The sequence below is a fragment of the Vulpes vulpes genome, chromosome 3 (assembly GCF_048418805.1).
Source record: "Vulpes vulpes isolate BD-2025 chromosome 3, VulVul3, whole genome shotgun sequence".
Classification (NCBI taxonomy): domain Eukaryota; kingdom Metazoa; phylum Chordata; class Mammalia; order Carnivora; family Canidae; genus Vulpes; species Vulpes vulpes.
Window position 1 is genome coordinate 65,779,445 of NC_132782.1, and position 18,351 is coordinate 65,797,795.

The 18,351-nt window shown below is 42.6% G+C and overlaps 1 protein-coding gene across 2 annotated transcripts in view; it reads left to right on the plus strand.

The window, feature by feature from the left end:
* Positions 1 to 18,138, plus strand: part of ICE1 (interactor of little elongation complex ELL subunit 1) — a 58,153-nt gene extending 40,015 nt beyond the window's left edge. For both annotated transcript variants that reach the window (XM_026017680.2, XM_026017681.2), the window contains exons 14-19: positions 990 to 1,158; positions 3,885 to 4,045; positions 7,851 to 8,041; positions 10,121 to 10,227; positions 16,098 to 16,196; positions 17,073 to 18,138. In XM_026017680.2, coding sequence (XP_025873465.2) covers positions 990 to 1,158; positions 3,885 to 4,045; positions 7,851 to 8,041; positions 10,121 to 10,227; positions 16,098 to 16,196; positions 17,073 to 17,254 — 909 coding nt within the window. In that variant the 3' untranslated portion in view covers positions 17,255 to 18,138. The remainder of the gene's footprint in view (positions 1 to 989; positions 1,159 to 3,884; positions 4,046 to 7,850; positions 8,042 to 10,120; positions 10,228 to 16,097; positions 16,197 to 17,072) is intronic.
* The last annotated feature ends 213 nt before the right edge of the window (positions 18,139 to 18,351 follow it).

Genomic DNA, 18,351 nt, shown 5'->3' on the forward strand with positions numbered 1-18,351 from the left:
TGTCAGGACTACAGTTGTATATTTCCCATCAATTCTGGCATGTTTAAAGACTCAAAATGATTTGCTTCAAAGCGTGGAATTATTCTCCCATAACAGATTCTTTCTTTTCCGTGAATAGTGCATACACGTTTGGGAGTCTGAGTGTCTTCCAGAAAGAGAGCCTGGGGTTTCCCCTGTCCCTCCTTTAATGAATGTCACAATGAAACCGGAACAGATGCTGGCTTCAAGATAGGGACAGTTAAAGTGGGAGGATTGTGCAGGTCCACATACATGGGTTATTAGGACTTCTACAGGGTTATATTTTCCAAGTATGTCGACACCTTGTGTGAATTATTTTCAGTGCCCCATGGATCCTGCTCTATTGGTTGTCTGCACATCCTTGGAGTCATAATGGTAGAAATAGTGTGTATTTTTCTTAGATTACCTACTTTGGCAAAGAATAGAGAGTAGTACAAACCGCTTTGAAAAGATACTTATTTTCATATGAACAAATGGATCAAATTATTTAATTCCCTTCTTTCTAAGTAGGAAGAATGTTGCCCATTACTTTTAAGATCTAAACAGGATAAATGTGTATAGGGCACATTGGAGTTCAGAAAACGAGCGGGAGAAGAATCTGAGTGGGTGTGATACACATACACAGAATTATTTTGGCTATAACCAAGAAAGTGTATACTTGGTTGGAGTTGTGGCAGCGACTGTAAGCAGGCAGGCGTGTTTGGACGTGGCCTCTGGCACCTGCAGGCAGCCTCCTGCTTTGGTCCTCTTGCCCCCCCCCCCCCCATACCTGGACAGTGGAGGGGAGGGGAAGCTCACTGGGCTGAGTAAAGCAGATGGCTTGCCACAGTGACTGCTTTCTACTTGCTAATACAGTACATGTTTTATGGTTCTAATAGATATCTAATTTTGTAGCTTTTAGCTATTCTCTAATAGGCAAAAGAAATCAGTGTACATTGCCTTTTCTTTTTTTTTTTTTTCTCCCAATCCAGCATTTAGCTGAGTGCTTGCTTCACTCGATTCTCTCAGAACTAAAAATTCAGAAGATATCTATGGAGCGTAATTACATTCATGCCCTCTGCAGAGTGTATGTGGGTATTTGTCGGCAACTTGGGGACTTGGAGAGAGCTCGCTTGTTTTGCTACAGCCTACTTAAGGAAGGTACGTTTAGATAGTGACGTTTCTGTATTGGCAATCTACTACTGCTTTTTTATCTCATTATTATACTGGGAGACCTGTATTTGCAGCTAAGTCATTGCTCTGTGTCTTTTAAAATTGTGTTAATGTTTGTGCATTTACTAGAGGACATGAAGAGCCTAGCTGTACCAACTGTGCCTGGTTTTCAATGGGAGAATTCCTCATATCAGCACATACGTTTCCACTTGTGTATATAATCGAGGATCTCTCGTTACCGCCTGTCTCATCCTAGTGCTGCTGCTGAAAAGTCAGAGATAGGCCACACAGCATAAGGGACTGAATGTAAAGTCAGTGACAGACCACACTGCGGTGTCACTGGCTGGAAAAGGCAGAAACCCTAAAATAGAGCAGTGAGCCCAGAGCGCAAAGAGGAGCAGAGAGAGGTGGACGGAGGGCTCTCCTGGGATCCCCATCTCCCTTCCCCTCTCTCCATCCCCACTCATGGGTCAGATCGGGAGTCATCCTTCGTAAAAGCACATCCTCAGTAGAAACCTTTGTAAACAGGGAAATGATACACAAATGCATTTAATTTCACATCAGAAAGTCTTCTCTTGATGAAGGTCTTTCATCCTAATAGTGTGGTATTCATAGGGCTTGTAAAGCATGTAATGGAATGTGCCCATTGTGTGCAGACCTGTGAATGAGGCTGCCGTCTGTTGCCCTCTTCTTTTCTTTGTTTATTCTTTCGGTCATTGGTGGACTCAATAGTAGTTCACAGGGTGCACGCTGGGCATTAAGGCCTGGACAGCGACCAGAACCAGTTGCAGACACATCTGTGTAGCGGGGCCTTTGTTTGCTGGTTGCATGACACTGTGCACGTGGGGCTCCTTGGAGGTGAGCAGTAGCAAGGTGAGCAGCATGGACTCTGCTGGGCCCTCCCTGAGGTTCTGTTCTTATCAAACGCCACCAGCCCACTCTCCTGTCAGGCTCATGGGCCGCAGGTCTCTCCATGGGGAAGCTGACCTTCACATTTCGGGGCTCACAGTAGTTCATGGGTTCCCACAGTCATTTTTATCCTGCACCCTCCTGGCTTTTCCTTCATGGTGCTTATGCCCCTTTACCTTGTATCCTGAACCCTTCTGTTTGCAGTTTCTCCTCCACTGGACTGTGTGCTCTGTAAGGGCAAAGATTTTGTTTCTCTCGTCTCCCCAGAAAAAATGCATTATATGTAGTCATTGAAGATCTGTTGTGTGAGGGACTGTGCTGTGGAAGGGGACTTGTGAGAGTCTCTGGGGTAGAGAAGCTTTCCTTGTCAGTGGCTTCTGAACTTGAGGTATGAAGATGCCAATAAGTGCCTACAAGAAAGTGAGAGAGAAGATGCCAGGCAAATGAAGCAGCACGTGGATAGGCCCTGGGGTGGGAGGACATAGTACCACACAGACCCCAGATCTCAGAAATCACAGCTCAGAATTGCACAGTGAGCTACTGCTTTGACATAGCCATTCTTTAAACACAAGACCTGACTTATGCCAAACAGGGTAAAAATCTGTTTTGCCTGGCACAGCCATGTTGCAAAACACTGACAGTTTCTTACAAAAATATTCACTTATTGAATGACCCAGAAATCCCCCTTGTAGGCCCTTAGCTAACCCAAGTATAGACATACTCTCACCTAGACTGGTACTGAGACACGGCATTTTCATTGGCAGCAGCCCAGAGCTGGAGATAGACGTCCATCAGTGGGTGAGAGGAGAACATTCAGCTGATTGATATGTGCTATCAGTCAGTTGAATACTAGTTAGCCACACAACATGAGGGACTCCAGATATGTGTGGCAACATGGGTGAGTCGTAGAAACACTTTGCTGAGTCAGGGAGCCAGACAAAAGAGAGCACGTGCTATCTGAAAGCATTTGAGGAAAGGCAGCTAAATTATGGTGGCAGTGAGCAGATCAGAGTTGTCTGTATCTGCGGTGAAGTGATGCCCTGGGCGGGTTAGACCACGGGAATTTGGGAGGATGGAAATATTTTATGTATTGCTTGTGGTGGGGGTGACATGGACATATTCATTCATCAAAATTCATCAGACTGTATGTGAGCTGCATGTGGGTTAGTTCGATCAAACAAACAAAGCCAAATGTAGGGAAGAACATTTACAGTAGAAGACTGTCATCCATAATGTATACAAACATCTCTTCAAATCAAAAGCCTTTTCTATGTTTCACAGGTGAGTTCTTACAGAGGCATAAAAAATAGCCTGAAATGACACTTCACAAATGGGAAGGTTCTAGGTTTGTGGAAGTCTGAAGAGCTAAGTTTGCCTTTACTTCACATTTTGAATTCTTTGGCTCTTTTCATAATACAGTGGTGTATATCTGGTTATTATGTTTCAATTTTAATTAAGGAGGGTTTGCTAAAGGGAAGGAGTTGTGGGAGAAAGAAGCAAGGCCTCATCAGGCACCTCCCTTCAGTGTTAGGAGGCCTTACAAGGCACTAGTGAAATTATTAAAATGTGGGGATGCCTGGGTGGCTTAGTGGTTGGGTGTCTGCCTTTGGCTCAGGGCATGATCTCAGTCCCCGGATCGGGTCCTGTGTCGGCCTCCCTCTGAGGAGCCTGCCTCTCTCTGTGTCTCTCATGAATAAAATAAAATAAAATCTTAAAAAAGAAAAAAGAAATTATTAAAATGTATTCTTAGCTTGTAATTTATTCACTTGGTCAGACATAAAGGTTTATTGTCTTTTTTCTCATAGATTTTCCAGAGTCTGAAAAATTGACTTTGTTCATTGCAAACATGTGGCATGATATATTTATTTCCCAATCGGTGATTAATAAGGCAATGCAGTTGGTTGCCAGGCAACGTGCTAAAGGAGAGGTTCGGAACTGTTTGAGAGCCTTTCTCAACTGGGAAAAGGTGAGGTGTTTTTTTGTTTGTTTGTTTGTTTGTTTTTTATTTCTAAATCATCAGACCTTGCTTGTAGCTCTTGCATTCAGTTTTGTATTTACTGTTGAATTAGTTTATGAACATTTGAGAGACACAACTCTTATTATTAGATCCTTTAAAAATACCACTTTAGCCTAAGTGCAAGCATTTAGTTTGGAAATATGCATGAGGCACTTTGGGAAGAATTACAGATGTAGGTGTTGTGTTCATTTAACAAGAGTATATCTTGTTCACTGTTTATAACTGATGAGGTCCATGTATGTGTGTCCATGTATGTGTGTGTATGTGTGCAGTGCATCTGCAGGGCTCGAAGGTGAGAAATGCCATTTCAACTCCTTCCTGGTTGATTTTTCTCAATCTAATATTCTCTTCTTTTTAGTTGATGACATTTTTATTTAAGTATTTTGTTCCTGTGGGTTCTTTTCCCTTTTTTTATTATTTTCTTTGCTAACTAAGTGCTGATATACCTACTGTCTAGATTGGTGTTCTTTTCTATCACAGCTGTTTATCTAGTGAGAATCTTTGGAGGTTGAGTTGGCAACCCCTGTTGTCACTACAGGGGTACACACTAAGAAGAGATGTTGAATTCAGTGAGGGGTTGACCTTGATTGGTTTTTATTTTTTATTTGTTTATTTGGAAAGAGAGAGCGTGTGTGTGCGCGCGCATGTGTGTGCAGGAGGAGAGGGAGAGAGATTTTTTTTTCTTTTTTTTTTTTTTTTTTTTTTTAAGAACGACTGAGCCAGCGAGATGTAGGAGGGGCACAGGGGAGAGGGAGAGAGAATCCCAAGCTGACTCTGATGTGGGGCTTGATCCCACATGATCCCACGACCCTGAGATCTTGACCTGAGCTGAAATCAAGAGTCGGATGCCCCACTGACTGAGCCACAAAGGTGCCCCGACTTCTAATTTCTTACAGAAAGTAAAGGAAAGGACTCTTGATGAACACAAAATAAGGAAATATTGAAAACCAAGTCTGTAATCATCTCTTTAGCAACTCCTCTATACGAATCCGAGTGTAGTCCTGGGAGCACTGTCAGATTCCAGTCAGCCACTTAGAAGACCCGGGTCCTTCCACCTCCTGTCACTGTTGGCCACAGTCCCACCCCTTCCCACTACCTGCAGGGCTCCTCCCCCAGGTTCCTGAGGCGGACTTGCATCTGCTTAGTCCTGCTTGTGCACTGAGGATAAAACCAGATATGACAATTTGATGATAAAAGATTTTATAAAGAGAATAGAATTTTAATAAATGTATTTGCTTTATATCATGTCAAATAAAAATATAAAGTCAAAGGTATAAAAAATGAGTAATACTTGGGCTAGAAATTACCTGGGTTATAATAAAAAAGACTTCCAGATCTTCTGTCACAGAATTCAGTGGATCCAATAGATAAAATGAGTAGAATCAGTGGAATTCAATAATATAAAATGTAAACCTGAAGAGTATGTATTTCTTTGTGTGTCTGTGTCACATTTACAAAACCAGTCCTGATCTTGGCCACACACCCACAAAAAAACCCCTTAATTTTTAAAAAGTAAAGATTCCATACTCAAAATTCTCTGGTAGTAATTCAGTGAAACAGATCCCATAAACATTACTTGAAAGTTGGCATACATGTTGCTGGACAATCTGGGAATAAAAAGGAACTCAAAAGTAAAATCTGTTTTAAAAGTCATTGAGGGGATCCCTGGGTGGCTCAGCGGTTTAGTGTCTGCCTTCGGCCCGGGCTGTGATCCTGGAGTCCCGGGATCAAGTCCCATGTCGGTCTTCCTGTATGGAGCCTGCTTCTCCCTCTGGCTGTGTTTCTGTGTCTCTCATGAATAAATAAAAAAAAAATTTAAAATAAATAAATAAATAAAAGTCATTGAAAAGGAAAACCCTTCGTACTAAAGATCTTTAGTTTTTGTAAGACTTATTAAGATAGTTTAAATGTTTTCATTATTAAATAAATAATAATAAAATGCCTGATAATGATTTTAAAAATTAAATGTCTGAGAAGGAATCTAGGAAAAAAAGGAATAGAGTTTAAAAGGTAATAGTAATGAAGCAGAGAACGAAAAACACATAGAAGAAAAACCCATTGCCTTTAAGAAATAGTAACAAAACAGCTCCTAGGTCAGACTAATGAAAAAAAAGAGAGAGAAACTATTGAGGATTTCAAAAACAAGAAAGAAAACAGACTCCAGATGTAGGAGGAAGGTTGAGAAGACCACCACCCTCGGCTCTATAGTGCAAGATTGGAAGCTGAGGATGATTTCTTAGCAAAATAAAAATGATCAAACTGGGTTTCAGAGATGGAACACTTGAAACCAGTTTGTTTTGATTATCATGAAAGAAGTGGAAATGTTGATAAAAAATTTACTGTATAAAAAGCATGTGTAGATTACACCTGAATTTTACCTCATCTTTTGAAGAACCAAATAATTCCCAGTCTTTGGCAAGTATATGAAAAGAGTAAAAGCTTTCTGTTTATTTTTTATTTGTTGACTATTATTACTTTCTTATGTAGGCTCCACGACCAGTGTGGAGCCTAGTGTGGGGCTTGAACTCAAGACCCTGAGATCAAGATCTCAGCTAAGATCAAGAGTTTGGACATTCACCCAACTGAGCCACCCAGGCATCCCTCTTTATTTTTAATAACAAGACCCAATTAAAAAAAATTGCACAAGTAAGAAAAAATTATAAATCCACTGCTAGTTCTTTGTTTAAGAGAAGTCAATTAATGTCCATACAAAGACATGTTACATGCACGTTCATAGTAGCATTATCCCGTGTAGCCTGAGACTGGAATAGCCCAGATGTCTGTCAGGAGGTGAGTAGATAAATGGACTGGTCCATCATGTGAAGGATAATCCTCAGCAACAGGAAGAAGTGTTCATCGATTGGTAGGTATGAGTGCAGGTACCTATCAGCACACATCCACAAATGTGAAAGAAGCCAGAGGAGTCTAGTAGTAGCTGATTCAGTTGTATGAATTTCTACAAAAAGACTGATAACTAAAGTCAGAGGATGATAGAATTTGAAAAACTTTTTTAAAGTTTAAAAAATGTTCTTATTATAACTTTATAACTTTAATTTTCTAATTTGAGGTAATAAAAACTTGTGTTTCTGTCGGGATTGCAGCTAATCTCCTTTCTACCTGACTAGATTATGCATCCTGCCTGCAGCCTTTTTTTTTTTTTTTTTTTTTAAGATTTTATTTATTTGAGAGAGAGCGCACAAGTGTGGAAGCACAGGCAAAGTGAGAGGGAGAAAGAGTCTCAACTACAAAGCCCAACTGGGGGCTCGACCTTAGGACCTTGAGATCATAACCTGAGCCCAACCCAAGAGTTGGATGTTTAAGTTGACTCCAGGCTTGGAGCTTTTTTTTATCTGGCCTACCAACCTCTGTGCTTATAATCGTTTTAGGACAAGTGTTATGATTAAGATAAACATAGTTCCTTATTCAAATACAACTTTAAAACGTGTCTTTTGAGGCACCTGGGTGGCCCAGCAGTTGAGTGTCTGCCTTTGGCTCAGGTCATGATCCCAGGATTCTGGGATCGAATCCTGCATTGGGCTCCCTGTATGGAGCCTGCTTCTCCCTCTACCTGTGTCTCTACCTCTCTTTGTGTGTGTCTCATGAATAAATAAGTAAAATCTTAAAAAAAAAAAAAGTGTTTAAAATTAAATGGTTATTCATCTGATGCTTGTAACGCTCTGAGATTACTAACACAAGATCTGTAACATTTGAAACTCTAAATTATATTTTGTTTTTTCCTTTTTTCATTTGCTAGAATGCTCCTGTGGATGTGGGTTTCATGGTTTCTAAGCTGCTTTTGACCATACAGTTGTGTCCAAAAACAGAGTTTCAGTCCAGTGAAAAATTTGGTGAAGACTTAAGTGATAACACTTGGGAGTACATATTTGCCATTGATCTGCTTTGTTGCCATCAGAAGTGGATTTGGACACATGATAACATTATAAGGTACAGGGCTGTTTTGCTAACTGAAAGTTGGGTTCTTGAATTTGGATGGTAGCTGGTCGAATGGTTGCTGACTTGTGGTTTGAATAGTTACTGCTGTTGAAGGCCACTGAAACATGTACAAGTGACATTTTGATTTGGGTAAGAGTTAGTAAAACTCCAATTAAAGGATTTGTATTATTATCACGTCCCCTTGCTAATTTATGTGTTTGTGGTGGCTGTAACTTCTTTTCATTGTATTCTGTTGGTGCTGTCTCTCCTCTAAGGAGCATGATGACACTGGTGAAGGAGGGGTTTGGATTCACTGTCACATCACCAGCTCACAGAGCAGTGCCCACAAAGGGAAGTAGTGTAGGAGGAAGCATCATGATCATATCTTCACATTCAAATACTCTGGGAAACCCATGTGAGCAGACATATTAAGAGCTCCAGGTTAGCAGCTTTTCTCACCTGGGTTTCAGGAGAGAACTAAGTGTCAGGCATCTGTTTTATGTAATGAGTCCGCTTTCCTCTGTGCATGGGAATTCTTCACTAGCTATGTACCATCTTTGGGAGAATGGAGAAAATGATCACACAGATGACTTCCACAGATCTTAGTTTTCTTGGGACCTCGACTGAGAAAGGCTGGTTGAAAGGAGTTTATGGCATTAAAAAGGATTCACAAAGGATTGATGGTCCATATCCTGGAGATTCTTGAATGTGTTCTGTGGGAAACTCTGCTCTCTTTCTTTCCTCTTTAACACTAGGGACATATTACTTATCTAAATGTCAAGCGATAGGGAATTGAATTATGGTTCTTCTGTATAATGAAATACTGCCATATTAAAGTAACTAGCTGTAAGTAGATGTTTAAGCATTGACAACGCATGAAGGTCTCTCAGTGCTTCTTCCTTCGCTCACTGGGGAGTGGTGGGGCGGTGTGTCGCGTGTATGTAAGGTATGAGTGCCTCCTGTGGGCCTTGTCCCTGACTCTTCATTCGTGGGGGCCCAGCAGGTAGGATGCCTAATCAGCCCACCAGGAGTGGTTCTTGGTAGAGGTGCTCTGCCCAGGTCCGCCTGCTGGGTCAGGATCTCTGCCTAAGCAGCTCCAGGCCCAGATCATGCAGCGCTGTGGTCACCTTCACCACATGTTTACGTACACACATGTAGAGAAGCACATGGAAAGAAAAATCCAGGATTAGTTGAGTAATATCTGAAAATGTATTTGGGGTGCTTTTAATTTACCTTTTTCTTCTGTGTGTTGGCATTTAACTTTTCTTTCTTTTTTAAAGATTGTATTTATTTATTCATGAGAGACACATAGAGAGAGAGGCAGAGACACAGGCAGAGGGAGAAGAAGGCTCCCTGCGGGGACCCCGATGAGGGACTTCATCCCAGGACCCCAGGATCATGACCTGAGCCAAAGGCAGATGCTCAACCCCAGGCGCCCTGGCATTTTAACATTTCTAATACTATAAATACCATATAAGAAGTAAATACACTTTTGAAAGAAGAGAAAGCAAAGAGGGGCCAGCAGTGTTTGCGGTCAGTAGCGAGTCTGCAGTGTGGTTGTTTCCTCTGAGCTCCTTGCTCTGCTCCTTCGAGCTATAGAGGTCTCTGGAGGTCTCAGTGAAGATCCTGACTCCCACTTCTTCCAGTTCTGTGACTTGGGGACAGTGTTTGGCATCTCTACTCAGAGCCTTGTATAAAGGGTGAAAATAGAATCAAGATGCAAGCATGAGTATCTATAGCCTCATTTAAGCCAGTGTGGGCCCAAATATCTGGAATAGTTGGAGAGTGTATGAGCTTCCAGTGTCTGTTCTCATTTTACCCTAAAAAGTTACATCTTCAGAAGACCTTTTTTTGGGCACCTGGCTAGCTCAGTAGAGCAGACGATTCTTAATCCCAGGGTTGTCAGTTCAAGCCCCACATTGGGCATGGAGCCTACTTAAAAATAAGTAAATAAATTTTTAGAAGTCCCTCTTCTTTATTGTCTCTTATGGACCATTTATAAGTTGTTAATATTGGACTGATGATGGACGTGCATACTTTTCACATTCATGTACATAAATAAACATATATATATATGCTGTTGTTTTCTAGTAAAGAGCTGTGGCCTGTAATGGATAAGTGGATAAAATACAGGAAAGGACACGCGAACATCGCATATACTCCTGATATTATTATAGCATCGATACTGAGGCTGATTGGTGAGTTGTCTGTTTTATGAAGTGTTTTCTTCTTGACCATGTCATGGTGGGGGAACAAAGCTATGAAACGTCACTGGAATCACTGATCTGACACCACTAGAGTAGATGCTTTGTTGCTTCCTTCTCACTTGCTCTTTCTTTATAAATTAATGTTTTCTCCCACTTTGTCAGAGATGAAGTCTTCATGCTGGGACACTATACGTGTGATTACATGTGCGCTGCTCAGTTCCTCCCACTCACACACACCGTGAACACCCTGACATGAGGGTGACGTACACACCCAGGCAGAACTGTGGTCAGTGACACTCGAGTCTCGTTGGGTTTCTGAGGCCCGCCACCTCTGCCTCGCAGCTGCTTCTCTATTGGCCCACGCAGGTTCACATCCTATAACTTCATGACTGGGCCCTGGCTCTGTTTTCCTCCAAGCCCATGTACAGAGATTAAAATTCTCATTTAATTTTTTTTAATTTTTATTTTTTTAAAGATTTTATTTATTTATTCATGAGAGACACACACACAGAGAGAGAGGCAGAGACATGGACAGAGGGAGAAGCAGGCTCCATGCAGGAAGCCTGATGTGGGACTTGATCCCAGGTCTCCAGGATCAGGCACTGGGCTGAAGGTGGTGCTAAACTGCTGAGCCACCTGGGCTGCCCTAAAGTCCTTATTTAAATGAGGCGTAGATTCTCTTTCATCCTTGATGAGCAGGACCGCAATGGCTTTTTGAGTCTGCTCCCCATCACTTGCATATTTTTATTTTTTATTTTTACTTCTCTTTTCCTCCTTGCCTAATTTCTGACAAGTTGCTCTCTAGGCTCTGCAGAATTATCAGTGATGAGATCTATTAATTTTTGGAAGACTCTCCTTACTTTGAACTGACTTCTCCATCTGCAGCACGTATTCCTTGCCCCTGGCGCACAGCATCGAGATCGAGGCTCATCTGAGACCTGTGCTGTAGCCCCTCAGGTCCTAGGAAGTTCTCACCATGAGTTTTGAATATCTTGGAGTTTAATTAATCAGAACTTCAAGACAGCACCACTTGAAATTAGGCTTCCAAATACTTAAATTATGTAAGTCAGTCCCATAAATAGGTTTGTTATGACTTATATATCCGGGCTAGTTTTGTTACTGTATCATTAAATAGGTACTCCTGCTCTCAAGGAAGACCTCTGATTTCACTGGATATAACCAGAAATACACTTGGAGTGAAGTTACCAAATGGAGAGTGTGTGTGCCAAATGATTGGTAGAGACGGTGGGGGAATTAGAAGAGATGCCCACAAAGATAGGGGGGTAGAAGTGGAATTGAGTGAACTGCTCTGTGGGGGACCATCTCAAACTATAGTTTGCAGAATTCCTTATTTCGGGATGCCTTGAACAATTTTAGCCCTAATCCAGAAGCACTAAGGACCCCTCATGGGCAGGGACACATTTTCAACATCCACTGGCATCTGGATGTCTGCGGTCTGCTTTTAATAGCATCTTCTCTCACAGATTCAAGAAAAATGTTCATACTTGGAACTGACATTTTAAATTACAAAACCTTCTTGAAAATTTAAAAAATTGGGTAATGTTAAATTCATAAATACATTTCTTGACCTAGATAAAATATCATCGGAATTTTGAAAACATGAAACTTCTTGAAGTCTTGAAGAAGTCTTCAAAACTTTTGAAGTATTGAAGAACACTTATAAAATATGGTGTGATTTTGCTGCTGTTGTTTGCAAACGTGTCTGTTTACATATGTACTGGTCGTAATAGGAGGAGACGGGTGTGGGAGAGTGGAAAGCTGAGCTGCTGGTGACTTCCACACAGTCCTTTGCATCTGTGGTGGAAGGTCAGCCTCATGTGTCATTCTCCCCTGCAGTTGGCTTTCAGAATTCTTCCGCATTTTGGCTGGTCATGCAAATGGCCTGAGAAGCTTTTTAGAAAATAAGTGTGGCTACACACATAATTAAGTCATATATGATAAGTTGTATATTATGGGAATAATTGATAACATATAGTTAATAGTATTGCAGGTTAAAATGATAATATGTAAAAAAAATAAAATAAAAAAAATGATAATATGTAAATATTGAATGTGATCCAGAGGAGATGGTGATGGTGAAAGTAAGAGCAGAACCAGGCCTGGTGAGCCCTTTTTGGCCTGCAGACGTGCCTGGGAGGCTGAGCTAACATGTATGACTGAGCTCTGTGTGGAGAGGGCTGCTGTGAGTCACTGGTGGCACAACTTTGCCTGCTTTGGCTGGCTGAAGCATTATTGCTGGGTGATGGGTTGCCAAGGGTGGTAAGCAGACACAGGTGAGGCCTGCTGGCAGAGTTCTAAGGAATCCCTTCAGGGTCAGGTGTACATGGCCCCTTCTGCACACCTGTCCGATTTGGAGTTTGAACTATTTGTAAGAAGAAACCCTGTAGAGAACCTTCTTGCAGCTTCCAAAGCTAATACTCACTGAAGAATTTAGTAAGTAAATTGCTAGGACAGGAATTAATAATAATGACCGAAGTCATCATTTACAAAATAAAGGTGTTGTGTTTATTCTGATTTCCAGATTCGCAAAACCCTAACAGGATTTTCACTTCAAGGGAAATAAAAGATGCTTTCTGTCAGAACAGTTCAGTGTTTCTGATGTTGGATAGGGATGTGAATATTGCTGTTAGTGGGGGGGGGGCCATGTATAATTATTAGATGGGGTTCTCACATCCTTGAACGATGATGTGTTAGAGCATTCTGTAGACTGCATTGCTCTAGATTCGGGTCAGAGAAGTGATGCAACCTGCTTCACTCTGCTTGTCTCGGGGCCGATGTGAGGCTTGGGAGGTTCAGCCCTTGTCTGAGGTCACGCCCTGGGGTGGCAGCAGAGCTGAGACCAAAGTTTGTGTGCTGCTAAATTGAGTTCAGTGCCCTCGGAGAGCCTATTAACCCCCCCTATGGCCCACCTGGTATTGCCTGGAGCCTAGAAGCTAGGATAACGCGGTTTCCCACAGCAGGGTTTTGCAGGGCTAGCTGAAGTAGCCATTGTCAATTTGTACCCAGTCTCTTCCGAGGCCTGTCGCCTTTGTTCTGAAATGATCTCAACTCATTTTTCCCTTGGTCTGCACCTGTGATCTGAATAAAAACCCTGAGTGGCCCCAGGTCACCTTCTCTGCAGGCCCCCAGCTGCCCTCACACTTCCTGGGTGCTGTGAAATGTTTCTGACATGGAGATGAAGTGCACGTTTCTTACTTGTATTTTAATATGGTTGAGCCACCTGGAGTCACATGCCTTCTGTAGGAGGACTTTTCTTCCCATGTATGGAGCAAATTTGTCTATCATCTTTGTCATCATATATGTAAGCCCCCCCCCCCCCCCCCCCCCATCTCCATGTTGTGATTTCCTCTTACTTTACTCCGGATAGCTCCATTAATTTAAATAGCTTGTAAAATCCAATTTGTTATGCATTTTTAATTGAAAGAACAGGAGACATTATAACAGGGTTCTCTATTATCTGGGAATACACATCCCAGGGCTGAAAAGAGCCCATGTCTGTGTTTGGCACACACCCCATCCCTGTCTCTACTATCCGTTACGTATTGAACACCCTAGTAGACTGTGTCGGAGGACAGATCTGGCTACCAGTTTGATAGAATTAGAAGCAGATAATTGATCAATAAGTGAAATTCCTGATCTCTGAAGGACATTACTTTTCAGCCTCAATGAAGGATTTCCCAGGAAATTACCCAGGTGTTTATATTTTCATCCTGGGTTTGAAATTTTCCAGGGATTCATCCATCGGTGGGAATTGACCAAGTCTCTAGCAACATTCTGGTTGCACAGAACCAGCCCTGAGTGGATTTTTGTCGAGGATACTAAGAGGGAGCCCAGTGGCCTAGGTTCACATACAACCCCAAGGACATGTGCAGTATTGAGAAAAATGTGGACACAGAAAGGAGATTGCAGGGCATATCGTAAGAACCCAGGAAAAGGATCTGGGTAAGAGTGCATCTGGGTATGTCCCAGAGTCCTCTCCGTACAAGAGATGAGGGGTATGAGGCCTCGTCTTGAGGGAGGGATGGGGGCCTCTGCTTTAAAGCAAGCTTGTATCCACAGACCCTTGGAAGAAAGGAAGTATCTGGTTGAGTGGAAGCTAGCCAGGGGGCGGAATGTGGTTTGCTGCAGCCTTCAGTTGGAGTTACCTCCCCAGCTGCTTCTGTCCCTCCACGTTGTATCTGTGAGGTGTTAACATATTCAAAATTTAAAATAACATTTAGTTAGCTTTTCATTTAAAATCAGTAATAACCAACATTAACATAAAGGACATTCTCAGTGAAAAATATTTCCCCAACCACAGTAACCGGAGGATGGGCACGTTACCTTGTTGCAGACCTCTTTCCTGTCTGGATTCATGGCCCTGTCTGCTCTGCACTCAGGCTCTTGCAGTATGTTGTTCAGTTGAAGTGTATGAAGGAAATCCAGTTTTATACGGGACTGGTAAAAGGAGAGGAGTATTTTAATAGCTTTTTCAGATCATTGTGGCTATTCCTCTTTGATGTTGCATTAAAATTCCCCAAGGGGTAGCTCCCTGAAGGCTGGATGTGTAGTGTGAGGTGTGCTTACCAGGGGGCCTTCCTGTTTCACTGCCAGTTGGTCTCCGGTGCACGTTGAAGAGGCTGTCTGCCCATTCATGATTCTGTGACACGCACTGCTCACTTGAAAAATATTGATTTGCATAGATCTTCCAAATGTCAACAATATCGAGAAAACAGACATTAATATCATCACTGATCTCATCAGAGAAGTCTTAAATTTTTGAAGCTGTCAAGCTTAGGGTGGCTGATGGAAGTTTTTCCAGAATTCTAATTTTGCGTAAGAGCTCACAATTTATCTCTGACAACAGTGATAAATTCCTTTCAGTGACAGGTTCACTTTATTCATTTTTGAGAAAATGTCTCTCGGTCTGAATAGCTATAGTTTGTCAGTTATCTGTTCAGTGAAATGTGGGTGTTGCATGGAGAAGCACCAGTTTCTTTCCCTTCCCAGTTCAAGCAGTTTACACCAGTGCATGTCCTCGGGACAGCCAGCGTGCCTGGGTATGTGGCATATGGGTTCTTGCCCCCTCCCCATCCCCTTCCCCCGAACTTTGCAGACTTCTGTAGTTTAGGGATCTGGATTTAATAAGAATTGTTATTGCTTCACAGAGGACATTTGTAAGTGCAATTCACTTTTTGCACTGGGAATTTCTGGCTTGTAAGGGGGACTGCCTGCAGCCGCCACCCTATAGGTACCAAGGGCCCTTGGCTTTTGTGCCGTCTGTCTGGTCCCAGCCCTGGGAAGAAGGCAGGTTGCCGCTAAGTGAAAGTTGTGTTGTTGTGAAAATCATTTTGACCCTGAGTACCGTGGGGGTCTGCAAATCACACCTGAGAGCTGGGGTGCTGCTCTGCGTACTTAGAACAGCCAGGTATTGGGTCCAAACCAGGCCTGATGGACAGCCTTTCAGGGCGGGGTTGGGGGTTTGTCTCAGAACCTCTCAGAAATCTTCCACTTCACGGTGCGCCTGCTGAAACCATTCCTTCTCCTAATTGCACTCCTTATGGTACCTTCCCCGAGAAAGCTGTGCATTGCCTGTCCCCCGAGTGTGAGTGAACATGGGGTGATTGGTGGTCTTGCTCAGCACCACCCCTACCCCCCAGTAAGACAGACGGTGCTCGGTGGGGTCCTGGTGCCTCACCCATTTTACTTGCTTTCTTGGAAGAAGTATGTATTTTAACTTCAGGATCGTTAAGCTTAATGAACACAGTGTTCTAGGAAAGAGAGCAGAAATTTTCAAGTCTTACAGAAAGTTCACATTTCACTGAGGATTGTTTGCATTCTGGTTCCCTTATGTCCCCTAGGTCGTTTAGGCCAGCTGGGCTTGAAGGAAGGCTTCCCATCTGCTGTGAAGAATATTAGTTCTGTGATTGGTATGTTCATACAGCACGCCCAGGATGAAGGTAAAACCTTTGTTAACTGAAATTATTTTTAAGTCCCTTGTGTTCTCCTATTAAACTCTGTTTGAGTGTTTACTGCAGGCCGGGCTCTCTGTGTCGCTTAGTGCCTCATGCTAGGGGGAGGTGGGGCATTTGAAAAGCTGCAGTGATGGGATGAGCACTGGGTGTTATGCTATATGTTGGCAAATTGAACTCCAATAATGAATGAATGAATGAATGAATGAATGAATAGATAGCTGCCGCTTTGCCTGTTTTCAGCAAGACATTGAGCACATGTGGGTTTTGTGTTGTTTGAATGATGATTTGACTAAAATTTAACTTACTATATTTTAATTAAATAACTTATAAATAACCTTGCTAAATGAGAAGGCTCACCACCAGAATGTTGGACCTCGCCGTGGCCTATTGGCACCCCCTGGCCCTCTGGTCGTGCATTGTGTTTTGTGCTGCAGCAGGTGGGAGGACCCCGTCTCACCTCATTTCTGCATTCTTCGTGTTCAGAACACTTCAGTGAATAGCTAATGGAGTTACTTACTTGACAACTGCTTTGGGATCCACATTTTATTGAAACTTAAATATGGAGCATGATCCTTCCAAAGCTGCGAGGCCTGGATCTTTGTGGCCGTGTGTCCTGTGCTAACTGGCAGTGCTTGAGGTCAGCCTGGCAGCTGGGCCTGCACACGACTCTTCTGCTCTTCTGTCTCTTTCCATTTGCAGATGGATCTTTAATTAATTTTTTTATTGTGGGTTTTTTCTTTTATATTTTCCATTGCCGGCAGAGAGTGCCTTGTATTTGACTAGTAACTCAGTGGAAGACGATGAAAATTTTGAGTAACAGGCATTTTCTTGTGGAATGACTGATATGAAAATTCTTTCCAGATATACCATGGGGCATCCAGCTGGCGGCTGTGTACGCTCTCTGTGATTTGAGTCCCAGCAACCCAGCGGAGATATCCAAGATCCTGGAAGCCTGGCGCAAAGAGACCGCGCACAGCGTGCCCTCCGCGGTGCTCAGCTGCCTGGAGGAAGTCAGCTTACTGTGCGCAGAGGAGGTCGGCTAAGCCGCGGCGTGCCACTGCGTCTAGAGAAGTGCCTTTACATATCTTGAGTACAAATAGATGAGTCTGCTCGCAGAGCACAAACAGGTTCCAAAAGGAAAGACATCGAAGAGAGACAGTGCCCAGAGGCTCTCCTCTCACTGTGGCGAGGAGACAGAAGCCAGCCATGGCAGGGCTGCCTTTCCCCAAACCGCGTACATTTCACTTAAGGCTGTTGTGATTCCATGACATGTGGGTTGTAGTATTGTGTCCTTGGTCAAACAACAAAAACTTGAACTTAGCCCTTTTTGCTGCAGAAAGTGTCCTTTTAGTCGCTTTTTAAAATTGAGTGGCATTTTATAATGAATTTAATATAAAAGCATTGATTTGATTCCTGAGCTAATTTTGGACTTTGCGCTGAAATGATTGACTTAGGAAAAAGTAAATTGGCTAAGAAAGAGCTAGAAGACTTCCACTGTCTTAGCTGGAAATGGGCTACAAAATTGTTTCTCATGGTGTAGCGGCTTGCACCTAGTCAGAGGAAAACCCGGCAGAGCCTTAGAGACCCATTCTAGTGCATCTTCTTCCTGTCTCTGCAGTTCCTTAAAAGTGTCACTGTATCAGGACAAGGGGGCGAAGAGTAGAAGTTCACTTGCAGGGTTTGTGTCAGCGACATGTATATAGACGATTCAGAGATGCGCGCAGGCTCGTCTCTGTGTGTGCCGTGTACATATGGACAGTGCTATAATGTGTTTCACATTTGATGATATTCCACTTTCGGAATTTTAGTATTTGTACATAGAAAATGGGTTTAATAACTCACCGTGGGTCTGATTTGTCTTATATTCATCATTTCTTAAAACTCTTGTATGTGTTTTTTATAATAAAAAATAAAAGTAAGCCATGCACATGATTGTTCTGATCAGTGAAGAATGACACTGGGTGTTACTTCTACTCCAACCAAAGATGGAAAGTTCTTCACTCTAACCAAAGATGAAACGGCCGTTCCAAGAGTTAGAAATAATGTGACGTTGCCATTGTCTAGCCGGTTTCTCTGAGATGCTCTTATGCTCTTAGCGACATCGGATACCAGATAATTACGTGTACTAATTGGCCCTCAT